General features: G+C 39.6%; 1 protein-coding gene across 8 annotated transcripts in view; it reads left to right on the top strand.

Annotated features, from left to right (window-relative positions):
* EPC2 (enhancer of polycomb homolog 2) overlaps positions 1 to 24,868 on the top strand; it is a 121,169-nt gene that overhangs the window by 19,285 nt on the left and 77,016 nt on the right. Inside the window, exon 1 of one of the 8 annotated variants that reach the window (XM_036320900.1) lies at positions 17,171 to 17,243. The exons of 4 other annotated variants lie outside the window; for them this stretch is intronic. Coding sequence is in view for 1 of the 4 variants with exons in the window: in XM_036320897.1 (XP_036176790.1) it covers positions 22,072 to 22,152 (81 nt within the window). In the remaining 3 variants the exon portion in view is untranslated. Of the gene's footprint in view, positions 1 to 17,170; positions 17,244 to 17,489; positions 17,554 to 22,056; positions 22,153 to 22,664; positions 22,688 to 24,868 lie in introns of those variants that run through there. 3 more of the 8 variants (XM_036320899.1, XM_036320897.1, XM_036320902.1) reach the window with 3 other exon arrangements.

Raw genomic sequence — 24,868 nt, 5'->3', positions numbered from 1 at the left:
TTTTTTAGAGTAATTATATGCCATAAAGATACCTTTTGTGAGATGTTTACATAGCTTAGAACCTTGCTACTCAAAGTTTGGTGTGAATTTGGCATTACCTAAGACAGTGGTTCTCAACCCCTGGCCCTTTAAATACAGTTCCTCATGTTGTGACCCAACCATAAAATTATTTTCGTTGCTACTTCATAACTGTAATGTTGCTACTGTTATGAATCGTAATGTAAATATCTGATACGCAGGATGGTCTTAGGCGACCCCTGTGAAAGGGTCGTTCGACCGCCAAAGGGGTCGCAACCCACAGGTTGAGAATCGCTGACCTAAGAGGAGCTCCTTAAATTTGTTGAATTTTAGGTTCCATCTACACCTAATGAATCAAAATGTGCAATTAGAAAAATTAGAAAGATCCTGGGTGATTGAAATGTACATTAGGATTTGAGAAGCTCTGGTTTAGAGCAGATGATGTTGTTGTTGTTCTTCTTTCTCTTCCCATTCTTCATCCTCCTTCTTCCCCTTCTTCTTCTTCTTCATCTTCCTCCACCTCCTCCTTCACTTTAACATACTTAGGGCATTGACACATTTGTATGACATTCTCAAATGGGGCTGGGAGATGCAGTATCATTTTTAAAAGTCCGAGATAATATTGATAAATTCTCAGTGTTCTGCCCTTCTTCAAATGATTGTTTCATAGTGATTTACTTGTGGCAATAACATTTTGCCTACTGCCCATTTCAAATATAGTAGCGTTGCTAATGATGTGATAATCTAGTTGTTATTTAACAGGAAAGGAGTGAAAGGGGAGACCAAAAGATACAGGCATGCCATTTACATAGCTTTGCCAAAAAGCTGCATTTAACATTCTCCAAGTGTGTTCTCCGCTGATTGATAGGGGAAGGGACTAGACCGGTGATGGCGAACCTATGACACGCATGTCAGAGGTGACACACGAACTCATTTTTTTGGTTGATTTTTCTTTTTTAAATAGCATTTAAATATATAAAATAAATATCAAAAATATAAGTCTTTGTTTTACTATGGTTGCAGCTATCAAAAAATTTCTATAGGTGACATGGCACCAGAGTTAAGTTAGGGTTTTTCCAAATGCTGACACACCGAGCTCAAAAGGTTTGCCATCACTGGACTAGACAAAGGCCCAATAAGGTCTGAGTGATGTGAGAGGCTAATTGCCAGGCAATCACACCTGAAAAACCGCAAGTCAGTAGCCACTGCAAACAGGCAAAATCTATATATTATAAACTTCCAAACAAAGGGAGTTTGCCCCCCTTCTCTCTCTCTTTCAGCTCTCATGCACTGGCCCTCTTGGGGCTTCTACTGCAGGGGACTGTGCTGTGCCCACATGGCACATGGCCATGTTGAACTCCACTATGCATTAATGCAGCAGTTGCCAACTGGTGGTCTGTGGACCACTGCTGGTCTGTGAGGTCTGAAAGATTGGCAACTGCTGCACTAATGGACTTTAATCTGGGCTAAATACTGAACCACAACCAACTATTATAGAATAGAAACTCTGGACACTAACCTTGTTTCTGACTCTATTGAATACCCAGCTGCTCCTCTTTCATGACTGGCTTGGGGGAAATAAAATATTGCAACCTGAAAACTATAACTCCATGCCAATGAAGCCTTCCACATTCCATCTTCCCCTGGAGCCTTTTAAAAATACTTCTTTTCACAGTGCCCCAAGAGCCTCACTCCCACTCATGTCTGGGGAGTCTAGCTCATTAATTATTCTGGCATCAGTTTAAGAAGGAATTACTTCCCAAGCATTTCTTCAATGTAGTGCTATCTAGCCTGGCACAATTTTTTGTGTGGGTGGGTAAGCAATGCCCATTTTCTTTTTGTATAATTTTGTGTAATTTATCTGGTGAATAAGTCCATTTGCCTTTTTTGTTGTTATTTCTTTTTTTCTCATAACCAGTGATCTAATTCTTGGTTATTTTTTTATTTAGGTCTCCTGAAAATTTCTGTATGGGTTATCTATCTACTCTTAGTATTCAAGGAATGTGAAGTAATTTCAGAAATGATTTTGTTACTAATAGGTTAACTGAATATCAAATAATGCTTTTTAAAGCCAAGTATCAATAATTTATTTTGTCTACTGTTTTAAATTTTCTCTACTACTGCTCATTTCCATTCTTGCATAAAAATATTTAAGATCAAGCTACATTGATGTTACTGTCACCTTCCTGAAGTAGTGTTAATGTTAAAGCTCTTAATCAGTATTAAGAAATTCTCAAATTAAAACAAGGTTTCAAAAAACCCAATAATTAGATTAAAAAGTAAGCATTAGTTACTTTATCAAGTGAAACAAGTTAGTGTTCTGTAACTTATAATTGAGTTCTCCAAAAGTTGATCTGTAAGTCAAATGTTCTAGAATTATACAATAATGCTTGTGGTAAAATATTTCTACCCAATAAGATTGCTTTCACTTTTAGATTTTTGTCTAAAATATCAGTTGTTTAGGCCATTAAAACCCCCTCACCCACATTTCTTTCTTACATTCCCACAGGCCGTTAAGAAAGGTGGAGAAGCTATGGGTGATCCAATTCTTATTTATTTAAAATTTAACACGTTTTTCAGAAGAGAAAAATCTTTATCCTGTTAAATTTTTTTTTAATACATATATTTTTATTGATTTCAGAGAGGAAGGTAGAGGGAGAGATAGAAACATCAATGATGAGAGAGAATCACTGAGTGGCTGCCTCCTGCAGGCCCCACACTGGGGATCGAGCCTGCAACCCCGGCATGTGCCCTTGACCAGAATCGAACCCAGGACCATTCAGTCCACAGGCTGACACTCTATCCACAGAGCCCAACCGGTTAGGGCTGTTAATAAATTTTAAAAGGAATTTATTGCAAACTAGGATCCCTCAGCCTGGCCTGCACGCTCTCGCAGTCCAGGACCCTCAGGGGATGTTGGATAGCCAGTTTCTGCCCAATCCACACAGGCCCAATCCAGAAAGAAGGGAGCCCCATCCCTGTAGGCTGGTTCCAGACGGGGGAGCCTGATCCTGTGCATTGAGCGTCTGTCCCCTGGTGATAAGTGCACGTCATAGCGACTGGTCATTCGGTGCTTAGCCTTTTATATATAGAGAGGGGCACTTACCTGATTAATAAATGCCCTTAAATACAGAAAAATAGAAACCTTAATAAGGTGAGTTTCTGTTTCATTGATTTTCAGCTAAACCTGATGTATCTCTTTGGGAAGCAAAGTTAATTAAATAAATGTAACTTTCCCTTCAAATATGGTATTTAGAATACTGGAGGGATGGCTAGATACCATATTCTTTACACTGATGTTTCTAGAATTTTGTGGTGAAAGACCAGTTTAAAAAAATAATTCATTGCTTGCTAATACTTTTCTTAAGTGTAATAAAAAATGAATTACTAAAAAAATTCAAAGAAAGATGTGGAAAGGCCACTACTTTTTAATCATTAGTTTTAATAGACAAAATTACTTTGTCACTTTGCTTTACAACTTCTAGAGCACCACAATCTAAGTAGCACTGCTTTAGACTGGTAATTCTAAGTGTAGTCCCCAAGTTACAGCTTTATTACCACACTAGAGGCCTGGTGTACAAAATGTGTGCATGGGTACAGTCCCTAGGCCTGGCCTGTGATCAGGGCCATCTTCCCTGGCTGCTGGCAGCCGACCCCACCCCCACTCCCACACCCCTCAGTTCCCCATTCGCCATCGGGTGATCAGAGCCTACTGGCCGGGGGGAGGTACCTAGAGGTGGTCAGTGCGCCTCATAGTGGCTGGTCGAGCGGTCATTCTGGTTGTTCCGCCATTCGGTCGATTTGCATATTACTCCTTTATATATATAGATTGGAACTTGTTATAAATGCATATTGTTTAGTTCCATCCCAGACCTACTGAATCAAAAATTCTAGTGGTTTGCCTCAGCAGTATGTTTTGAAATGAGTCTTGTAAGTGATTCTGAAGCACACTAAAGTTTGAGAGCCATTGCTTTGGGTTGTCCCCCTAAAATGCTGATTACCTGGGCTTTCTAAGGAGGAAATGGATAGTCTTAAACTCTCTTTGAGTGCAACTATGTAATTGAAAGACTGAAAGGTATGGTTGGTTAAAACATTAAATCTGTCATGGATTCTTAGATAGGAAATAACACGTAATTAAAGATTGAGATGTTTGAAAATATATGTGCTAACTGAAAATAGATTCTGGTGTTTTAGATACTAGGAATGTGGGTTGCATAATTAAAATTCTTTTGATGGATCTGAGAAGCCTGACTTTGCTCTCACCTAGATGAAGACTTTGCTGGTTAAAACCCGTCATGGTTTAAGACCTCTGGGTTGCATAGCAACTGATTCATATAACTCTAAGTTGGGAGTTTGGTAGGTTGTTTCAGTACGTATTAAAAGGAACTAGCACATTGTTGTATTTGAAATCACTTTAGATTGAAATGGAATCTGTCTTGATTATAATTCAATTTTAGTGTGTCTGTAACTGATGCATAAACATACATTTGATTTGTATGTTGATCTTATGCCCTGCAATATTGCTTTAGTTTTAGAAGGTTTGTTTTGTTTTTGTAGATTACATCAGGTTTCCTATATAGAGAAGATCATGTTGGTCTGTGCATAAAGGCAGTTTTACTTCTTCCTTTCCAAGTTACTCATTCACTCATTCTTTCTGCCTGCTTCCCTCTCTGGTGATTACACTATGACCTTCAGTACAACATTGAATATAAGTGTTGACAGTGGATATCCCTATCTCGTTCCTAATTTTAGGAAAAAGTGTTCAGTATTTCACATAAGTGTGACGTTAGTTGTGTTTTTTTCATTGATGCTTTTTGGAAATTCCTATTTTTAGTTTTCTGAGAATTTTTTTGGAATGGTAGCTGGGTTTTGTAAATATTTTTGTATATGGAGACGAATTATTCTTTTATTTATTAGTATGATGAATTACATTGATTTTTTAAATGTAAACCAAGGCTGCATTCCTGGAATAAACTCCATTTGGTCATTTATTATCCTTTTAATATATTGTTGGGTTCTGTTTGCTAAATTTTTGTTTACAATGATTGCATCTGTGTTCACAAGGAATATTAGTAGCTTGTAATATCTTTTTCTGGTTTTGGCATCATAGAATGAGTTGGGAAGTATTCCTTCTACTTCAGTGTCTTGGAAAAATCTGTATAGAGTTGGTATTATTTTCTCTCACATATTTGGTAGAACTCATCAATGAAGTATCTGTCCCTGAAGTTTCTTTGTATGTTTTTTAATTACAGTTAACCCTTAGAGTGCCAGGGAGCGCAATCACGCTCCTCCTGTCTTTCGCCAAAAGTGCCGGGAGCACTACAAAGCTTCGAAATGGTGTCCAGTTCTAAGTCTGCTTTTATTAGTGATGATGATATTGCTAAATATGTCAGTGTAGTAAAGGTTTCCTTAAGTTTTTGAATATGTAACTTCATTTACTTGCGATTCATATTTTTTTCCCTAAACTGCTGTAAAATCAGCAGAAATGCCTTAGCACTTTTAGCATAGTTCCTAGGATATTGGTTGGCACTCAAAGGGTTAAATTTCTTTCCTAGATATAAGTTATTCAGGGTATCTATTTCTTCCTTGTTGAACTTTGTTTCTTTCAAGGAATTTGTCCTTTTCATCCAGTTGATGAGTTTATATTGGTATGAAAGTGTTCATAATATTCTCTTCTTTCTTATTCCTGACATTGGTAATTGGTCTTCTTTTTTCCTCACTGATATGGCTAGAAGCTTATCAACTTTACTGATTTTGTTTTCTATTTCTATAAAATTCTAAGTACTGCTTAAGATACTTTGTAATTTCCCCTTTAATTTCGTCTTTGTCCCTGGGGTTATTTAGAAAAATGTTATTTAGTTTCCAAATATTTAGTGATTTTGCAGAAATCTCCTTCAGTTTCTAACTTGATCGCATTGTAGTCTGAGAGCATAATTTGTGTGATTTGAATTCGTGTAAATTTTTTATAATTCATAATATACACTGAGTGGCCAGATTATTATGACCACCTGACGTTTGTAGGCAAATTGGCTGTAATTTCGCGCTGAAGTTGCTAGAGGGCCAGACCTCTATAAATAGGGAAGCAGGTTGTTTACCACGACAGTAGAAGTGATTTTTTCTAAAGATATGGGTAAACAATGCGATTTAACAGCCTTTGAACGTATATGTATGTGTGTGTGTGTCCGTACACACACACACACACACACACACACGAGTGGCCAGATTATTATGACCACCCCATCAGGACTTCTTTGGGCTACCTTTTGCCTTCAATACTGCAGCGATTCTTCTTGGCATTGACTCCATGAGATGTTGAAAGGTGATGCGAGGAATCTGACACCATGCCTGAATAGTACTGTCCAGTTCTGTGAGATTTGATGGTTGTGGAACCAGCTGCCTGATGGCTCTTTTTTTTTTTTTTTTTTTTATAATATATTTTATTGATTTTTTTACAGAGAGGAAGGGAGAGAGATAGTTAGAAACATCGATGAGAGAGAAACATCGATCAGCCGCCTCCTGCACATCTCCTACTGGGGATGTGCCCGCAACCCAGGTACATGCCCTTGACCGGAATCGAACCTAGGACCTTTCAGTCCGCTGGCCGACGCTCTAGCCAAACCGGTTTCGGCTGCCTGATGGCTCTTTTAACTTCATCCCACAAATGCTCCATTGGATTGAGATCTGGTGATTGTGGGGGCCACCTAAGAAGGTAAAGTCTCCCTCATGTTCTTGAAACCACTCCTGCACAGTACGAGCACCGTGGCATGGCACATTGTCTTGTTGGAGAAGCCATCTCCATTGGGATACGCCATCAACATGATAGGATGAACTTGATCAGCAATGATACTTAGGTATGTTGTGCTATTCAGACGTTGTTCCACACGAATTAAAGGGCCCAAATTATGTCAGGAAAACATGGCCCAAACCATAACACTGCCCCCACCAGCTTGAAGGGTTGTACTCATGGATGTGGGGTGCATGCTTTCATGCTGTTTCTGCCAAATTCTCACTCTGCCATCTGCATGATGCAACTGGAAACATGATTCATCGGACCACATGACTTTTTTCCAATGCTCGACTGTCCAATCCTTCTGTTCCTGTGCGAATTGGAGACGTTTTATCTTGGTAACTGCAGACAGCAAAGGTGTTTGAACAGGCCTTCGGCTTCCATATCCCATATGATGCAGTGTATGGCTAATTTGCCTATAAATGTCAGGTGGTCATAATAATCTGGCCACTCAGTATGTGTGTGTGTGTGTGTGTGTGTGTGTGTGTGTGTGTGTGTGTCCCACATTCAAAAGCTGTTAAATCTCGCTGTTTACCCATATCTTCAGAAAAAAATCACTTCTACTGTCATGGTAAACAACCTGCTTCCCAGGTTGTCTGGCCCTCTAGCAACTTCAGCACGGAAATTATAGCTAATTTGCCTATCTGACCACTCAGTGTAGTTCAGAATATATTTTGTCATGCTAAATGTTCTCTTTCAACATGAAAAGAAGGTGTATGCTGCCTTTAATGGGTAGAGAGCATTCTGCAAAAGGCAGGTCAAGTTACCGTAGGTGGTATTTTCTTAGAGTCATTATACCTGTGCTGATTTTCTGTGTATTCGTTTATTATTATTGAGAACGTGGTAGTAAAATCTCTATAATTGTAGATATGTCTGTTTATCCTTGAAGTTACACTAGCTTCTATTTTACATATCTTGAAGCTCTGTTGTTAGGTGCATAATTGGGTAGGGTTGTTATGTCTCTGACTAATTGACCCCTTTAAGCAGTATAAAATAAACTTCTAAATCCCTTGTGATTTTCTTTGATTTGAAATCTGTGTTTGATGTGAATGTGGTCACACTAAGTCTCTAACTAGTGTTAGTATCTATAACTCTTCTTATGTTTTTACTTTTAACCTGTTTATGTCTTTATATTTAAAGTCTATTTATTATTGGTAGTTTATAATTGGGTGTTTTTAAAAATTCGGTGTGGCAATCTCTGTTTCTTAATTGTTGTGTTTAGACCCTTTACATTTAATATGTTTTTTTAAAAAAATTAAGACTGTTTTTAGAGCAGTTTTGAGAGAAAGGGACAGATTTCCCATATACTCCTGTCCACATACAGTTTTCTGAGGATTTTTTTTTGGAATGGTAGTTGGGTTTCCTGCTATCAACATCTATTACCAGAGTGGTACATTTGTTAAAATTAATGAACCTATATTGAAAAACCATGATCACCCAAAGTTCAGTAGTTTACATTATAGTTCACTCTTGGTGGCATACAATATATAGGTTTGAACAAATGTATAATGATGTGCCCCTCATTATGGTATATAGAGTATTTTAACTCCTAAAAATCCTCCCTGTCCTTATTTATCCTTCTGGCCTCCCCATCTCCCACAACCACTGATATTTTTACTGTCTCCATTGTTTTGCATTTTCTATAATGTCATACAGTTGGAATTATACAATATGTAACCTTTTCAGATTGGCTTCTTTCACTTTTTTTTGGCACCTGAGTGTCCAGTTCGAGTAGCATTTGTTGAAAAGATTTGCTCTATTGCATTGCCTTTGCTCCTCCATCAAAGAGGATCTGTTTATGTGGGTCTATTTCTGGGCTCTCTATTCTGTTCCATTGATCTATTTGTTCTTTCCCCAATACTACACTGTCTTGATTAGGGTAGCTTTAGAAGCCTTGAACTCAGGTAGCATCAGCCTTCCAACTTTGTTCCTCTTCTTCAGTATTGTGTTGGTTAATCTAGGTCATTTATCTCTCCTTGTAAACTTTAGAATCTGTTTGTCAATATCCACAAAGTAACTTGTTGGGATTTTGATTGGGATTGCATTGAATCTAAATACAGGATGGGGCAAAAGTAGGTTTTCAGTTACTCAAATGGAAATAATACAATCTATAATAATGAAAGCATATGCTAATTAGACTGGACAGCTAAACGAAGCCACCGAGGCAGAGGCAGTTAGGAGTGATCAGGCAGGCAGAGGCAGTTAGGGGCGATCAGGCAGGCAGGTGAGTGGTTAGGGGCGATCAGGCAGGCAGGCAGATGGTTATGGGCGATTATACAGGCAGGCAGATGGTTAGGGGTGATCAGGCAGGCAGGCAGAGGCAGTTAGGGGCGATTAGGCAGGCAGGTGAGCAATTAGAGGTGATCAGGCAGGCGAGTGGTTAGGGGTGATCAGGCAGGCAGGTGAGTAGTTAGTGGCGATCAGGCAGGCAGGCGAGTGGTTAGGAGCCAGCAGTCCCAGATTGTGAGAGTGTGCAGGCCAGGCTGAGGGCCCCCCCCCCCCCCGCACGAATTTCGTGCACCAGGCCTCTAGTAATTAATAAATAATAATACAAAACTAAACTTTCACATACAACTGTAAGCCTGTTTTTGTCCCACCATGTAGATCAAGTAGGGAAGAACTGACATCCTGACAATTTTGATGTTCCTATTCATGAATATAGACTATCTCTTCATTCTTCTATTTGATTTTGTTCTTCAGAATTTTATGATATTCCTTCATAGATACTGTATCTATTTTGTCAGATTTATACAAACATTTCATTTTGGGTGTTGCTAATGTAAATGGTATTGTTTTTAATTTAAAATTCCACTTGTTCATTGTTGGTATACAGGAAAGAAATTTACTTTCATATATTAACCTTGAATCCTGCAACCTTGGTATAGTAGTTCCAGGAGTCTTTTGTATGTTTCAGATTTTCTCCATAGATGATCACTTCATTTGCAAACAAAGACAATTTTATGTCTTTTCCCAATCTTTATACCTCTTATTTCCCTTTTTTTTTGTCTCATTGCTAGAACTTCTTGTATGATGTTGAAACATAGTAGTGAGAGGGGACAAGTTGAGGAAAGCTCCCCTCTATTCCTATTTTACTGAGATTTGATACGATTTTTTGATATGGTTAGGTAACACTCTGTTATGCTACTGTTTTCTCTTTATTTTTCTGTCCTTTGTTCCTTTTTTCTCTTTTGCCTTCTTTTGAGTTGAGTACTTTTTATGATTCCATTTTACCATTGTTTTTAGTTCATTAACAATAACTTTGTTTTGCTACTTTAGTGATTGCTTCAGAAATGTGATTCTCAGCAGGGTCTGATTTATTTCCCAGAGGACACTTGGTAATGTCTGAAAGCATTTTTTTATTTTCACAACTTGGGGGATGCTACTGACTAATTGTGGTTAGAGGTCAGGGATGCTGCTAAATATCTACAGTTCACAGGGCAGCCTCCCACAACAAAGAATTTATTCACAGAATATCAGTAGTGCCAAAGTTGAGAACCTATGATTTGGGGATTATAATATACACCAGAGGCCCGATGGAGGAGGGTCCCTCAGCCCGGCCTGCCCCCTCTCACACTCCAGGAGTCCTTAGGGGTGGGAGGCGACCCGGCAATCAGGGAAAGCGACGCCCCATCACACCTCTGCTGCTGCCGTTGCCGGCAGTGCAAGTCTCAGTGGCCCTAGGCTGCAAGGCAGCCATCATCTGAGGCTTGCCTGCACCTCGGGCTGGCCCTGGGCAGATGGGGGGCTGAGGGGACTAAGGAACTCCGGAGGCAGGCGTGCAGAGCGGCCGCCCCAGCGGGGCTGAGGGGACTGGGCGCCGCTATCTTTTGGCTGTTGGCGCCACCATCTTTGAGGGTGGGGCAGTCAATTAACATATTCCCTCCTTATTGGCTGTGGGCACCACCATCGTTATGACAGCGTGAGGGTCAATTAGCATATTCCCTTTTTTATTAGATAGGATTTTTATTTAATCATAGTCTATGTTCAAGTGATATATCACTTATGTATAGTGTAAAAACCTTATAGTAGTGTACTGCCATTTCCTCTTGCCCAGCCCTTTTATAATTGTCATATATAATAACCTCTATAATACATTCTTACTATTTTTACTTAAACAACCACTTATTTTTCAAATACTTTAAAATAATATAAAAAGATGTATCTATTTACTCTTATAGTTATCACTACTCCTGCTTTTCATCAGTTTGTCTTATATCCAGACTTCCATCTGGTATCATTTTCCTTTTTCCCAAAGGACATTTCCTATAATGCTGGTCTGCTGGTGAGGAGTACTTTCAGCTTTTGTATGTCTAAAATAAAATCTTTATTTTGCCTTTTTTGTGTGTAGTAAAGCACATAACATGAATTTATCCTTTTAACAAGTTATAAATACATGTTACAGTACTGTTAACTATATGCATATTGTTGTACAACGTATCTCTGATTTTTGCTTTGCTTTTGAACGATATTCTGGATACAGAATTTCAGGTTGTCAGTTTTTTCTTCTAGTACTCATTGAAAATGTTCCAGTCTTTTCTCGCATTGTTTCTGATGAGAAATCCGATGTCATCTGTATCTTTGTTCCTCTGTATACAGCCTGTCTTTTTTTCCAGTCTGGTTGGTAGTAACAGGTACTCTTCCTGACCCTGAATGACAGGCACTGTTCCCTCTAATCTTTTGGGGAAGTTTGTTCCTCATTGTCACATTTGTGTGCTTAAAAATCTCTGCTGAATACTCCAGGGAACCCTCTGCAGATTTCCTGGGTTCTATCTTTGTGTAGTTCTTTCCTCTTCGGTATTCTGCCATGAACTTGAAAGGTGCCTTAGTCTTCCTGGCCTCTTATTTCTGTCTCTGCAGCTCATGAAGTGTAGGCTCTGCCTCAGTTCATTCTGTTGCTCCTTGGCATGGAAACTCTTTCAAGGTAGTAAGCAGAGGCTGTCATAGTCTTACTTACCTGGTTTTATTTTCCTTCTTTTAAGTCTTTTATTGCCTGATTCCACTGCCTGGAAAACCATTGTTTCAACTCTTGTCATATTTTATTGTTGTTGTTGCTTCAGGTAGAAGTGTAAATTCATTCACTGTCACTTCATCTTTTAGGCGGGGAGAGGGAGGGCAAATTTTTTTGTGATAAACTTTCACATAACATATAATTTACCATATGAAATTGTGCAACTCCATGGTTTTTTTTTATATTCACACTGTTCTGCAACATAACAACTATTTTGTTTCAGGACACTTTCAGCACCCTAAAGAGAAATCTCATACCCATTAGTCACTCTTCATCCTACTCCCCCTAATACTCTACGACAACCACTAATATCCTTTTTTCTCTATGGTTTTGTCTGTTTCTTTACATTTCCTATAAAGGGAATCATATACTATGCGGCGTTCTTTTAAATAGCATAATGTTTATAAAGATCACAATGTAGCATAAATCAGTACTACATTTGTCTTTATGGCTGAATAATATTTCACTGTATGTATTTCATCTTTGTAGTGAAAGTAAGATGCTAAAGCCTTTTAACTGATTTCTGCTGCCTCTTTTATCTCTCATAGAGTCTATATTTGGCCTGCCAGGTAATTTTAATATGCTGCCAGGGCTGAGAATCAGATTTAGGAAGTATTAGAAGAGAAGCAGTTTTAAATAGATAGGATAAGGACTCCTTTAGGATCTTTTTTTGTTTGTTTTTTTTGGTCTTCCTTTATCTCTTCCTTTCTTTGATTCTAAAAAGATCATTTTAAGTGATTCTAAAGATTGGCACTGGTTGCTCTCTGGGTAAATTGTAGAAAATGTAGAGAAGAAAATAAAGACCCTCTATAATTTCACCACCCAATACTTTGGCACATTTCTTTTCAGATTTTTTTTTCTATTTTTTTATTGTTTAATTTTGTGTTTATATATCCCATCATGTATCATCTATTTACCTTATTCTATTTGAGATTATCTTCAATGTGTGATTTTGGTTCCTATTTTTTCTATTTAATGCATAAACATTTTCAAATATTAAATTATTTTTTAAGAAATTTTGAGTGGCAGTGTATAAGTCCATTGTATGGATATACTAAATTACAATTAATCCAGTGATGGAGATAATTAGCTTCCTTCCAGTTTTACTTATTATTATTATCCTATCTAATAAAAGAGAAACATGGAAATTAGCCGTACATCCGCTACCCTTCCCATTGGCTAATCAGGGCGATATGCAAATTAACTGCCAGCCAAGATGGCAGCCGGCAGCCAGGCAGCTTGAAGCGAACATGAGGCTTGCTTGCTTCAGTGACGGAGAACTCCAACGTTCCCCGCCTGCCGCTGCTGGCCTCTGAGCTTGCAGTTTGAAACATTGTAACAAATATAGAAGCTAAACAAAATCCCAGAAACCTGCTTTCAGCCAGCCGGGATCTCAGAGCTGGAGTTGAAACAGTGTTTCGATTATAGAACCCAAACAAACCAGATACCTGCTTTCAGCAGCCAAGGCCTCAGAGCTGGAGCCAAGCCTCAGAGCTAAAGCTGGCCCAGAATAAAAGAAAAGGAAAAAAAGGAGCGGTTGGGAGCTTCAGTCACCCGCCAGCCTGAAAACAGCCCTCAGCCCCTCACCCAGACTGGCCAGGCACCCCAGTGGGGACCCCCACCCTAAAGGGTATGTGACCAACTGCACAGCCATCATCCCCTCATCCAGGCTGGCCAGGCACCCCAGTGGGGACCCCCACCCTGATCCAGGACACCCTTCAGGGCCCCCACCCATGCACCAGGGCTCTATTCTATATAGTATAAGGGTAATATGCCTCCCAGCACCGGGATCAGCGTGACAGGAGGCAGCACCCAAACCCGCTGATCGCCCTGCGGCTCTGTGTGTGACAGGGGGCGGGGCCACAACCTCCCTATCTGCCCTGCTCTGTGTGTGACAGGGGGCGGGGCCACAACCTTTCTATCCGCCCTGCTCTGTTCCTGACGGGAAGGCGCCCCAACCCCCTGATCAGCCCTGCTCTGTGCCTAATAAGGGGGAGCTCCCCAAACCCCTGATCGCCCTGCGGCTCTGTCTGTGACAGGCTGCAGCGCCCCAACCCCCTGATCGGCCCTGTTCTGTGTGTGACAGGGTGCGGCGCCCCAACCCCCCCACACGGGCCCTGCTCTGTGTGTGACGGGGTAGAGCCATAACCTTCCCATCGGCTCTGCCCTGAGTGTGACAGTGGCGGTGCCCCAACCCCCTGATCGGCCCTGCTCTGTGGGTGATAGAGGGTAATGCCCCAACTGCCCCCCACGGGCCCTGCTCTGTGTGTGACGGGGTAGAGCCATAACTTCCCCATCGGCCCTGCCCTGAGTGTGACAGGGTGTGGCGCCCCAACCCCCTGATCCGCCCTGCTCTGTGTGTGACAGGGGGGAGCTCCCCAACCCCCTGATCGACCTTGCTCTGTGCGTGACAGGGTACGGAGCCCCAACCCCCCGATGGGCCCTGCTCTGTGAGTGACAGGGGGCGGATCCCCAAACCCCGAATCTGCCCTACACTGAGCATGACAGGGTGGCATCGCAACCTCCCGATCCGCCCTGCTCTGTGCATGACAGGGGCGGCGCCCCAACTCCCCAATCAGCCCTGCTCTGAGCCTGACCAGGGGCTGCACCTAGGGATTGGGCCTGCCCTCTGCCACCCGGGAGCGGGCCTAAGCCAGCAAGTCGTTATCTCCCGAGGGGTCCCAGACTGCAAGAGGGCACAGGCCGGGCTGAGGGACACCCCCCCCCCAAGTGCACAAATCTTTGTGCACCGGGCCTCTAGTTTATATATATATATATAAAAGCCTAAATGACCATTACGACCAGATGACCAGCTGGTAGCTATGACACTCACTGACCACCAAGGGGGCAGATGCTCAATGGAGGAGCTGCCCTCTGGTGGTCAGTGCGCTCCTGTAGCCAACCTCCCTCAGCTGACCAACCTCCCGCGGTCCCTCCCCCCGGCCAGGACGGCCCCGATTGGGACGGGTGAGACAGTCCCGATCAGCCCTGATCGCCAGCCAGGCCGAGGGACCCCACCCATGCATGAATTCGTGTACTGGGCCTCTAGATGTTTAAATAATAGGTTAACTGTTAGAAGATTTTTAAGGCTTAGAAATATATTACCAAACTGTTCTCCAGAACATGCCAATTTACACTTTAACACATTTTCTAGCACTCATTCTTGAAAGTGGTTGTTTTACTCATCACAATTTTACCAGCATTGCAAGTACTGCCTAGCCACCATGTTTTATTCACATTAAATATTTTTTACCACACAAGTTAATTTTTCTAGATTTTAAAAATTGGCTTTGTACTTTGTAGTATAAAGCATTTATTTTGTGTGTGATTCTATGTTTTAATAAAGAAATACACCAGTGTAACCAGTACCCCAAACAAGGAATAGAATATTTGCACTCCCTACAAAAGTTCCTTTTAACCTTTTTACAGTTTTATCCTCCACCCCCATTTCAGGCAACTACTGATCTGATTTCAATCACTGTTGGTTAATTTTGACTGTACTCAAACTTCATATAAAGGGAATCACACAGTATGTAGCTGCCTGTGTGCAGTTATTGCTCAGTATACTTTTGAGATCCTGAGTGTGATTAAGTTTGTTCCATTCCTTTTTTTCTTTTAACCAAATATTCTATTGAATAAGTATACGTTTGTTTCCAGTTTTTTGCCATTGTGAGTAAAATTGCAGTTAACATTTATGTACAAGTTGTTTGTGGACAGGCATTTCACTTCTCGGGTACATACTTTGTTAGCAGCAGGATTGCTGGGTCAAATGATAAAATGAATATTTACTTTATAAGAAACTGCCCAACAGTTTTCCAAAGTGGTGATGTCATTTAACATCCTATCACTTGTTGTGGTCAGTTTCTTAATTCTAGTCATTTTGTGAGTGTGTAGTCAAAACTTTCTGTGGTTTTATTTTACACTAGTGGCCTGGTGCATGGATTCATGCACATTGAAAGGAAATTTATTAGAAAAAATATTTTAATATTGCTGTTTGCCCTTTCTCTGTAACAGAAGTGTCAACCAAATTCACGATCGACAATGACAGATCCAAACACGCGTGCGATTGTCACCAGCGAGAGCTTTATATGTATCGCACATGCACGAGTCAACTTAGCCTTTTATATATATGCTAGAGGCCTGGTGCACAAAAATTAGTGCACTCGGGTGGGCGGGGGGTCCTTCAGCCAGGCCTGTGCCCTCTTGCAGTTTGGGACCCCTCAGGGGATGACCACCTGCTGGCTTGGGCCTGCTCCCCGGGGTATTGGGCCTAAGATGGCAATCAGACATCCCTCTGGCAGCCCGGCAGCCCTCGGGGGATGTCCACTTGCCAGCGGGGAGTAGGCCTAAGCTGCAGTTGGACATCCTTAGCGCTGCTGAGGAGGCAGGAGAGGCTCCCACTACCACTGCTGTACTGGCAGCCATCAGCCTGGCTTGTGGCTGAGCAGAGCTCCTCCCATGTGAGAGCGCCCTGACCACCAGAGGGCAGCTCCTGCATTGAGCGTCTGCCCCCCGGTGGTCAGTGTGTGTCATAGTGACCAGTCATTCCCAGTCTTTCTGCTGTGAGGGTCAGTTTTCATATTACCCTTTTACTATATAGGATAGAGGCCTGGTGCGCAGGTAGGGGCTGGCTGGTTTGCCCTGAAGGGTTTCCCGGATCACGGTGGGGGTCCCGCTTGGATGCCTGGCCAGCCTGGATGATGGGCTGATGGCCGTTTTCAGACTGGTCACACCTCCTTCAGGGTGGGGGTCCCCACTGGGGTGCCTGGCCAGTCTGGGTGAGGGGCTGAGGGCCGTTTTCAGGCTGGCGGATGACTGAAGCTCCCAACCTCTCCTTTTTTTCTTATTTTTATTCTGGGATTTATTTACCTTCTATAGCTGTCACTGGAGCTAAGAGCTGGCTCCACCTCTGAGGCTGTGGCTGGCTGAACGCGGGTATCTGGGTTTGTTTAGCTTCTGTAATTGAAACTCTGTTGCCATCACTGGTGCTCTAAGCTCTGAGCCCACTGGCGGCTGAAAGCAGGCTTCTGGGTTTGTTTAGCTTCTATAATTGCAACATTGTAGCATCCAGAGCTCAGAGCTGGGCTGGGGCAGGTGGGGAACCTTGACTTCCTTCGTCACTGGAGCAAGCAAACCTCATGTTCACTTCAGCTGTGTGGCTGCCGGCCGCCATCTTGGTTGGCAGTTAATTTGCATATCCTGCTGATTAGCCAATGGAAGGGTAGTGAAGTTATGGTTAATTACCATGTTTCTCTATTATTGGATAGGATAGACTAAACGTGCTTAATTAGACCTGCTTTCTGATGCAGCTAAACTGTTGCCAGCCCAGTGAAGCACCCCAACTTCTCTTTCAGGTAATTGTCAGCAACACAGCAGTAAATATCAACACGAAGGAGATTATTATTGTAGATCACGCAGGGAGAACAAAAGGTAAAATATTTAACTGCAGCAGTGTTTGACTATATTCTGTGCAGTGAGAAAACCTGAAGTCATTTTCACGGCCCACCATTACTTTTTTTCAGTCGGGTCAAGTTTCTAAGCTTTCTAAATCTCTGTTTTCCGGCTAATGAAAAGAAAATAGTATTCTACCGAGTCTCCTGTCTACCTGCTCCAGGACTTCTATGAGGATCAAATGAGATGACGCATGGGAAAATGCTTCACAGACATTGTTTAAAGTGTGAAATGTTTGCACCTGGCTATAAAGCAAGTCGTGTTCCTGGGTTGAAGAAATTGCAAGGAGGTTAGTCATTGCTAGGGAGAGGAAGCCGGGCGTTGCTATGTGACGTCATTACCGGCTCCCACAGCGACCATTTCCGGGCTGGGCTGGGCTGGGCTGGGCTGGGCTGGGCTGTGGGCCACATTTTACGCCATGGTGTCTCAGCACCATCAGTTGCGATTTGATGGGCTGTCACTCTGGGGTGGTGGCAGGACCTATGTCCCACCTGGGGGAAGTCGAATGTTGCTTTGTGGGTGCCAGGTTCATGGTGCCAGTGCGCCTCACTGCAGCTTCTGCATTGAGCATCTGCCCCCTGGTGGTCAGTGTGAATCATAGCGACTGATTGGACACTTAGCACATAGCCTTTTATGTATACGGATTTCCCTGATAAAAAGATTTTGAGCATCTTTTAAAGTATTTATTGGCCATTCCTGTATCTTCATGAAGTGTCTGCTTTCTTTAAAAGTTAAATTGTTTTCTTATTTTCTTATTGAGCTATAAGAGTTCTTTTTATACAGTTGTTTGTATGGAAAATAATACAATAATCATGCAAGCACACATCTTTTGTGTACTCACAACTATAAACCTACTTTGCCTCACTGTATCTTCTACATACAAGTTTTCTCACATATATTGTGAATATTTTTCCCCAGTCTGGCTTATCTTTTTGTTTTGTTAATTTGAAAAGCACAATTTTTTTATTTTGAGAAAGTTCAGCTTATTAATTCTTCCATTTATAATTTGTGCTTTTTATGTCGTGAGAAATCTTTGCCAAATCCAGGGTCACTAAAATTTTTCCCCATATTTTCTTGTAGATATTTTATAATTTAGGCTTTATGTTTAAATCTGTGATCTATTTTAAGTTAATTTTTGAGTGTAGTATGAGGTAGCAATATTGGGCTCATTTTTTTTTTTTTCCCCAGCTCAAGTCCATTTGATGAAAAGACTCCTTACCCCCATGTAATTGGCACCTTTGTCTAAAATTCATTACTTGTGTGTATGTGGGTCTGTTTCTAGACTCCTTTTATCTCCATTGCTTTATATGTTTATCTTTATGCCAGTAACACACTGTTGTTAACTTAGCTTTATGATTGAGCTTGTAATCAAATTGTGCATGTTCTTCAAATTCTTTAAAAAAAATTTTTTTCAAGATTGTTTTGACTATTCTGTTTCTTTTGCCTTTCCATATGACTTTTAGAATCAGCTTGTCCATTTTTGAGGGTTTTTTTAAAGCCTATTGGGGTTTTATTAGGATTATGATGAGTCTATATCTAGATCAGTTTAGGGTGAAATTTACTTGAGAAAATTTTATTTTGTTTTTTGTTATTGAACCTTCCAGTCCATCACCATGTTATATTTCTCAATTTATGTTGCTGTGCAAGTTTGGCATAAACTTTGTTAAACCCTAAATGTTCAGTTCTGATGCTGTTATAAATGATACTGCTTTTTTTCTCATTTTTCAGTTGCTAATGTATAGAAATGAAATTGAATTTTTATTATTGGCTTGCAGTCTTTTGTTAAATTTACCTTTTAATTTTATCAGCTCTGTTAAGATTCCTTAGGGTTTTCTCACTACATGATCATATCATGTGCAAATAGTTTTACCTTTTTGTTTCCAGTCTGTATGTTTTTATTTTTTTCTTCCCTCACTGCACTGGCTAAACTTCTGGTAAAATGTGGACTAGAAATGGTGAGAACAGACTTCCTTATTAGTTTGTTATTGATTTTAGGAGGAAAGCATTCACTCTTTCACCATTAAGTATGATGTTAGATATAGGTTTTTCATAGGTGCTTGCTCTTTATTAGCTTGAACACATTTCTTTCAGATAAATTTTTGTTTTGAATGGGTGTTAAAAAAGGTTTTTAATTGTCAAGATTTCTAAATTTTTTTGCTTTTGTTCTTAAAATTCCACTATTTTGAATATTGTACCTTTGTGATATGTTTTAATAAAAACAAGAAACTTTTATTCCTTATGCCATGGACTATTCTGAACACTTTAACTTACATAACCATCACAATAAACCTTTAAAGTATATCTTAACTAAATTTTACAGATGAATCTCACATCATTATTTTCTAAAGGAACTTAAATTCCTTTCTTTTCCATCCCCTTCCTGGTAGGTATATGGGTATTCATTTCTAATAAGTGAGTTTTCTTTGTTTCTCTTTGCATTCTATTTTGGGTTCTCCCCACATCCTCATTGATTTTAATTATTTTTAGACTAGAGGCCTGGTGCATGAAATTCATGTGGGGGTGGGGGTTCTCAGCCCGGCCTGCGCCCTTTCACAGTCCGGGAGCCCTCAGGGGATGTCCACCTGACAGCTTAGGCCCAGTGGGGAGCGGACCTAAGCCATCAGTTGGACATTCTCAGCGTGTGGAGGTGGGAGAAGCTCCCACCACTGCTGCTGTGCTCACCAACCATGAGCCTGACTTCTGGCAGAGTGGCACTCCCCAGGTGGTCAGTGCATGTCATAGCAACCGGTCGTTCAGCTGTTTGGTCGACTTTCATATTAGCCTCTTACTATATAGGATTACATGAAACATTAACATGGTTCTAAAATTCAAAACAATACAAAGGGTATATGCTCAGAGAATTTTCACTTTGTCCTTATACTTTCTACACCATCTGTAATACCTTATCTTTGTAATTCTTAATTACTATCTGATCAATTTTATGAAAATTCTATTGGTACTTGATAAGAAGGGGCTTTGGGTATAAAGTTTGATATAAACTGTTTAAGTCTGCCTTATTAAGTTGCATAGGTAGGTCCATGATTGTTTTTTGTCCCCTTTATTTGCCTTATGCTGAGTGTTGTGTTAAAGTTACTGATTATTACTGTTTCTTACCTATTACTACTTGCATATCCTGTAGCTTTGCTTTGTAAAATGGTTGCTATGTTATTTGATGTATAGATAATCATAAATTACATAGATATTCAAATATAGGGTGTCCCCCAAATATGTATACACACACTTTGAATAATTATAAAGGCAGTGTTTATTAAATCATTTCATTTTCAAAATTGAGCTATCAGCTATTAAAGTGTGTATACATTTTTTGGGATACTCTGTATATACTCACAATACATAGATATAGATATTTACAAGTGATACGTAGATATTCAAAATCTTTCTTGTGAATTGTGGTTTATAGATCATGCTTATTGTTCTTCGACTTGAATTCTACTAGTCTGATATTAAGGTCTGCTTGCCATACTGTCTTCTATTACATAGTAAACTTTTCATCTGTGCCTTTAATTTTATTCTTTCTGAATAACTTGAACCTACTGTGTGTGTGTGTGTGTGTGTGTGTGTGTGTGTGTGTGTGTATGTGTTGTATAAGCATATAGTTGAGTCTTGGGTTACGAGACAAGTTGAAAATCTTGTTTTCATAGATGAGTAAAGACCATTTACATTTATTGCTGTGACTAAATATGTTTGATCTCAATTCTTTCATATTTAATTTTTAAAATTTTTGTTAAATTGGCTGTTTTTACTTTTTGCTCTTTTCTAAAAAGACTAGAGGCCTGGTGCATGAAATTTGTGCACTTGGGGGGGAGCGGGGTCCCTCAGCCCAGATTGCGAGAGAGGCCGAGGGACCCCACCAGTTCACGATCAGGGCCGGGGAGGGACGCAGGAGGTTGGCCAGCCAGGGAGGGGCCATGGAAGGGCTCCAGGGTATGTCTGGCCCATCTCATTCAGTCCTGATTGGCTGGACCCCAGCAGCAAGCTAACTTACCAGTTGGAGCGTCTGCCCCCCGGTGGTCAGTGCACGTCATAGCGAGCGGTTGAGTGGCCTTAGCATATCATTAGCATATTATACTTTGATTGGTTGAATGGCCGACCAGACACTTAGAATATTAGGCATTTATTATATAGGATTATATTTGGTATTTGAGAAGGTTTTTTCATTCTTCCATTTTTAGCTGCATTATTTCCACTTTGATGTGCAGATTTTGAATATTAGTCTTCCAGCCTTTCCCCATCTTTAAAATATGTGTGTTTGTCTATACAGAATTTTGCTGAAGTTTTCCAGTCTTGGTTGAAGGAAGCCATGTGAAGATGGACCACACTATCCAATATGTTGCCACTAGTCATTTGTGGCTTTTGAGCACTTGAAATATGGCTAATCTGAATTGAGGTGTTCTATACATGTAAAAAAACAAACCACTAAATTTTTATCTGTTATTACAGCAGATATCTAGAACTATTTTCATTTTTAAAAACTGAAACTCTGTTCAGTAAACAACATCTTCCCTTTTTCCTCTTCCCTCAAACCCCTGGCAACCAATTTTTATTTCTATAAAGTTGACTGCTTTATACCGTTGATAAGTGAAATGATGCAGTGTTGGTCTTTTTGTGGCTGGGTTATTTCATTTAGCATAATGTTCATAAGGTTTATCCAAGTTGTAACATGTGTCAGGATTTCTTTCTTTTTACAGCAGAGTAATATTCCATTACATGTATATAGCACATTTCGTTTATCCATTCATCTGTCAATAAACTCTTGGATTGTTTTTACCAGTTGGCTCTTGTGAACATGGGTGTGCAAATATCTCTTGGAAATCTCATTTTCATTTCTTTGCATATGTACCCAGAAGCTGGATTGCTTGATTATATGGTATTTCTTTTTTTAAAATGGTCTTCCAATATATGAAAACAAATTTGTCTTTCCTTTTTACTTATGTCTTATTTAATTTCTTTCAGCAGTGTTTTGTGGTTTTTCATGTATGATTCTTTTACCTCCTTGGTTAAGTTTATTTTCTAAGTATTTTTCTCTTTTCAATGCTGTTGTAAATGGGATTGTTTTCTTAATTTCTTTACAGATTGCTCATTGTTAGTATATAAGAACAACTGATTTTTGTGTGTTGACATATCCTGTAATATTGTTAAATTTATTAGTTCTAATTTGTTTACTAGTTGAAGCAATTTTCTTCTGTTCCTAGTATGTTGAGTGTTTTTCTTTCCATGAAAGAATGTTGAATTTTGTTAATGCATTAATTGAAATGGTCATGGTGGTATTTGTCCTCATTCTTTTATTATGGTGCATTATATTGATAAATTTTTGTACCTTGCATTCCAGGAATAAATCCCACTTGGTTGTGATATATAGTCACCATACTCTATATCCCCAGAATTTTATTAATCTTGTAACTGTGAGTTTATACCTTTTGACTACCTTAACCCATTTCCTCCTTCCTTCACCCTCCTCCGTGCAGTATTTTTGTCCGATTTTGGTATTGGTAATATTGGCTTCATAAAATGACTTTGGAAATTTTCCCTTTTCTTTAATTTTTTAAAAATGTTTTTTATTCATGTATTTATTTTAAGAGAGGAAGGGGGAGAGAGATAGAAACATCAATGTGAGAGCAAAACATTGATTGGCTGCCTCCTGCTTGCCCACTACCATGGATCAAGCGGCTACCTGGGCATGTGCCCTGACTGTTCATTGAATCTGTGACCTCTTGGTGCATGGGATGATGCACAATCCAATAAGCAACACTGGCTGGGCTTCTTTAATTGTTTTTTTTTGTTGTTGTTGTTGTTTTTAAGAGTTTAAGAAGGACTGTTGTTAATTCTTTTTCCAGTGAAGCCATCTGGCCATGAGCTTTTCTAGTTACAAGTTTGTTCAGACTTTTTATTTTCATGATTTAATCTTGATAGGTTGCATGTTTCTAGAAATTTATCTGTTTCTTCTAGATTACCCAATTCATTGGCGTATAATTGTTCATAGTAGTCTCATAATTCTCTTTATTTATGTGACATCATTTTTAATGTCTCATTTCTGATTTCTAGTATTTGGGTTTACTCCTATTTAGTTCAGTAACTAAGGGTTTGTCAATTTTATTGATCTTTTCAAAACAACTTTCTGTTTCATTGATTTTCCCCCTATGTTTTTATGTTCTATTTTATTTCTCCTCTAATATAGTCTTTCTTTTGCTAACTTACATTTTGCTTGTTCTTTTTCTAGTTTCATGAAATGTAATGTTAGGTTGTTGATTTGAAATCTTTTTAATGTAGATAGGATTTTAGTGCTATAAACTTCCCTCATAATATTGCTTTTGCTACATCCCTTAAGTTTAATTTTGAATTTTTGTTTTCATTTGTGTTAATATTTTCTAAATTCTCTTGTAATTTCTTTGTATCCTTTGGTTGTCCAAAAGTGTATTGTTCAGTTTTCATGTCCAGGGGTGGGGAAAATTAGGTTTACAGTTGTGAATACACAAAACAGAGTTTACTGTTGTGTTATTTATTAATTATTTTATTATTTTCCATATGAGCAACTGTAAACCTACTCTTGCCTACCCCTGCATTTGTGAATTTTTCAGTTTTCCTGTTGCTGTTGATTTCTAGTTTCATTCTGTTGTGATTGTAAAAGATACTTGGTATGATTTCAATCTTCTTAAATTTGATAAAACTTGTTTTGTGCCCCAGCGTGTTATCTATCCTGGGAAATGTTTTGTGAGTGCATGAGAAGAATGAGTGTTCTACTGTTGTTGAATGGAATGTTCTTTTAAGTTCAGTTGATCTGTAGTGTTGTCTAAGTCCTTTTTCTTTGTTGATATTCTGTCTGATTGATCTATTATTGAAATCTCCTGTTTGGTAAAATTCTCCTGAAAATCCATCAGGTCCAGATCTTTTGTTTGCTGGGAGCTTTTTAATTACTTCATTTTCATCAGTTGTTATTGGCCTATTCAGGTTTTCTGATTATTCCTGATTCAGTTTTAGAAGATTTATATGTTTCTAGGAATTTGTTCATTTTTCCCAGGTTGTCCAGTTTGTTGGCATATAGTTGTTCATAGTATTTGCTTACAATCCTTTGTATTTCTTTGGTGTCTGTTGTTACTTCACCTCTTTCATTTCTAATTTTATTTATTTGGGTCCTCTCTCTTTGTTTCTCAATGAGTCTGGCTAAGAGTTCATCAATCTTGTTTATCTTTTCTTGTTTATCACCTCTTGGATTCATTTATGTTTTGTACCAGTATTTTAGTCTCTGTGTCATTTATTTCTGCTCTGATCTTTATTACTTCCTTCCATCTGGGCTTTTCTTGCTGCTCTCTTTCCAATTTGTTTTGTTTTAGGGGATTTTAAAAAACATTTAATCTGAATATGAAGGGGAATTCTTGGGGGGTGTAAGATAATCTAATTTTCCTTCCACAAGGTATAGCTGGTTAGATGGGAATGGTCCACTGTGGGTCAAAGGGAGAAAGTATGCATTAAGTGGGAGGTGATTGAAAGTATTAGAATCTGGTATATTTTATAAGAAGTTTTTGTTTAACTTTGTCTGTTGAGCATCATTTTATCTTTCTTTGAATTATCCAGAATTTTGTATTGTT

The sequence above is a fragment of the Myotis myotis genome, unplaced genomic scaffold, assembly GCF_014108235.1.
Source record: "Myotis myotis isolate mMyoMyo1 unplaced genomic scaffold, mMyoMyo1.p scaffold_m19_p_8, whole genome shotgun sequence".
Lineage (NCBI taxonomy): Eukaryota > Metazoa > Chordata > Mammalia > Chiroptera > Vespertilionidae > Myotis > Myotis myotis.
Note: the sequence above shows the minus strand (reverse complement) of the source record. Positions and strands in the feature narration are given on the sequence as shown.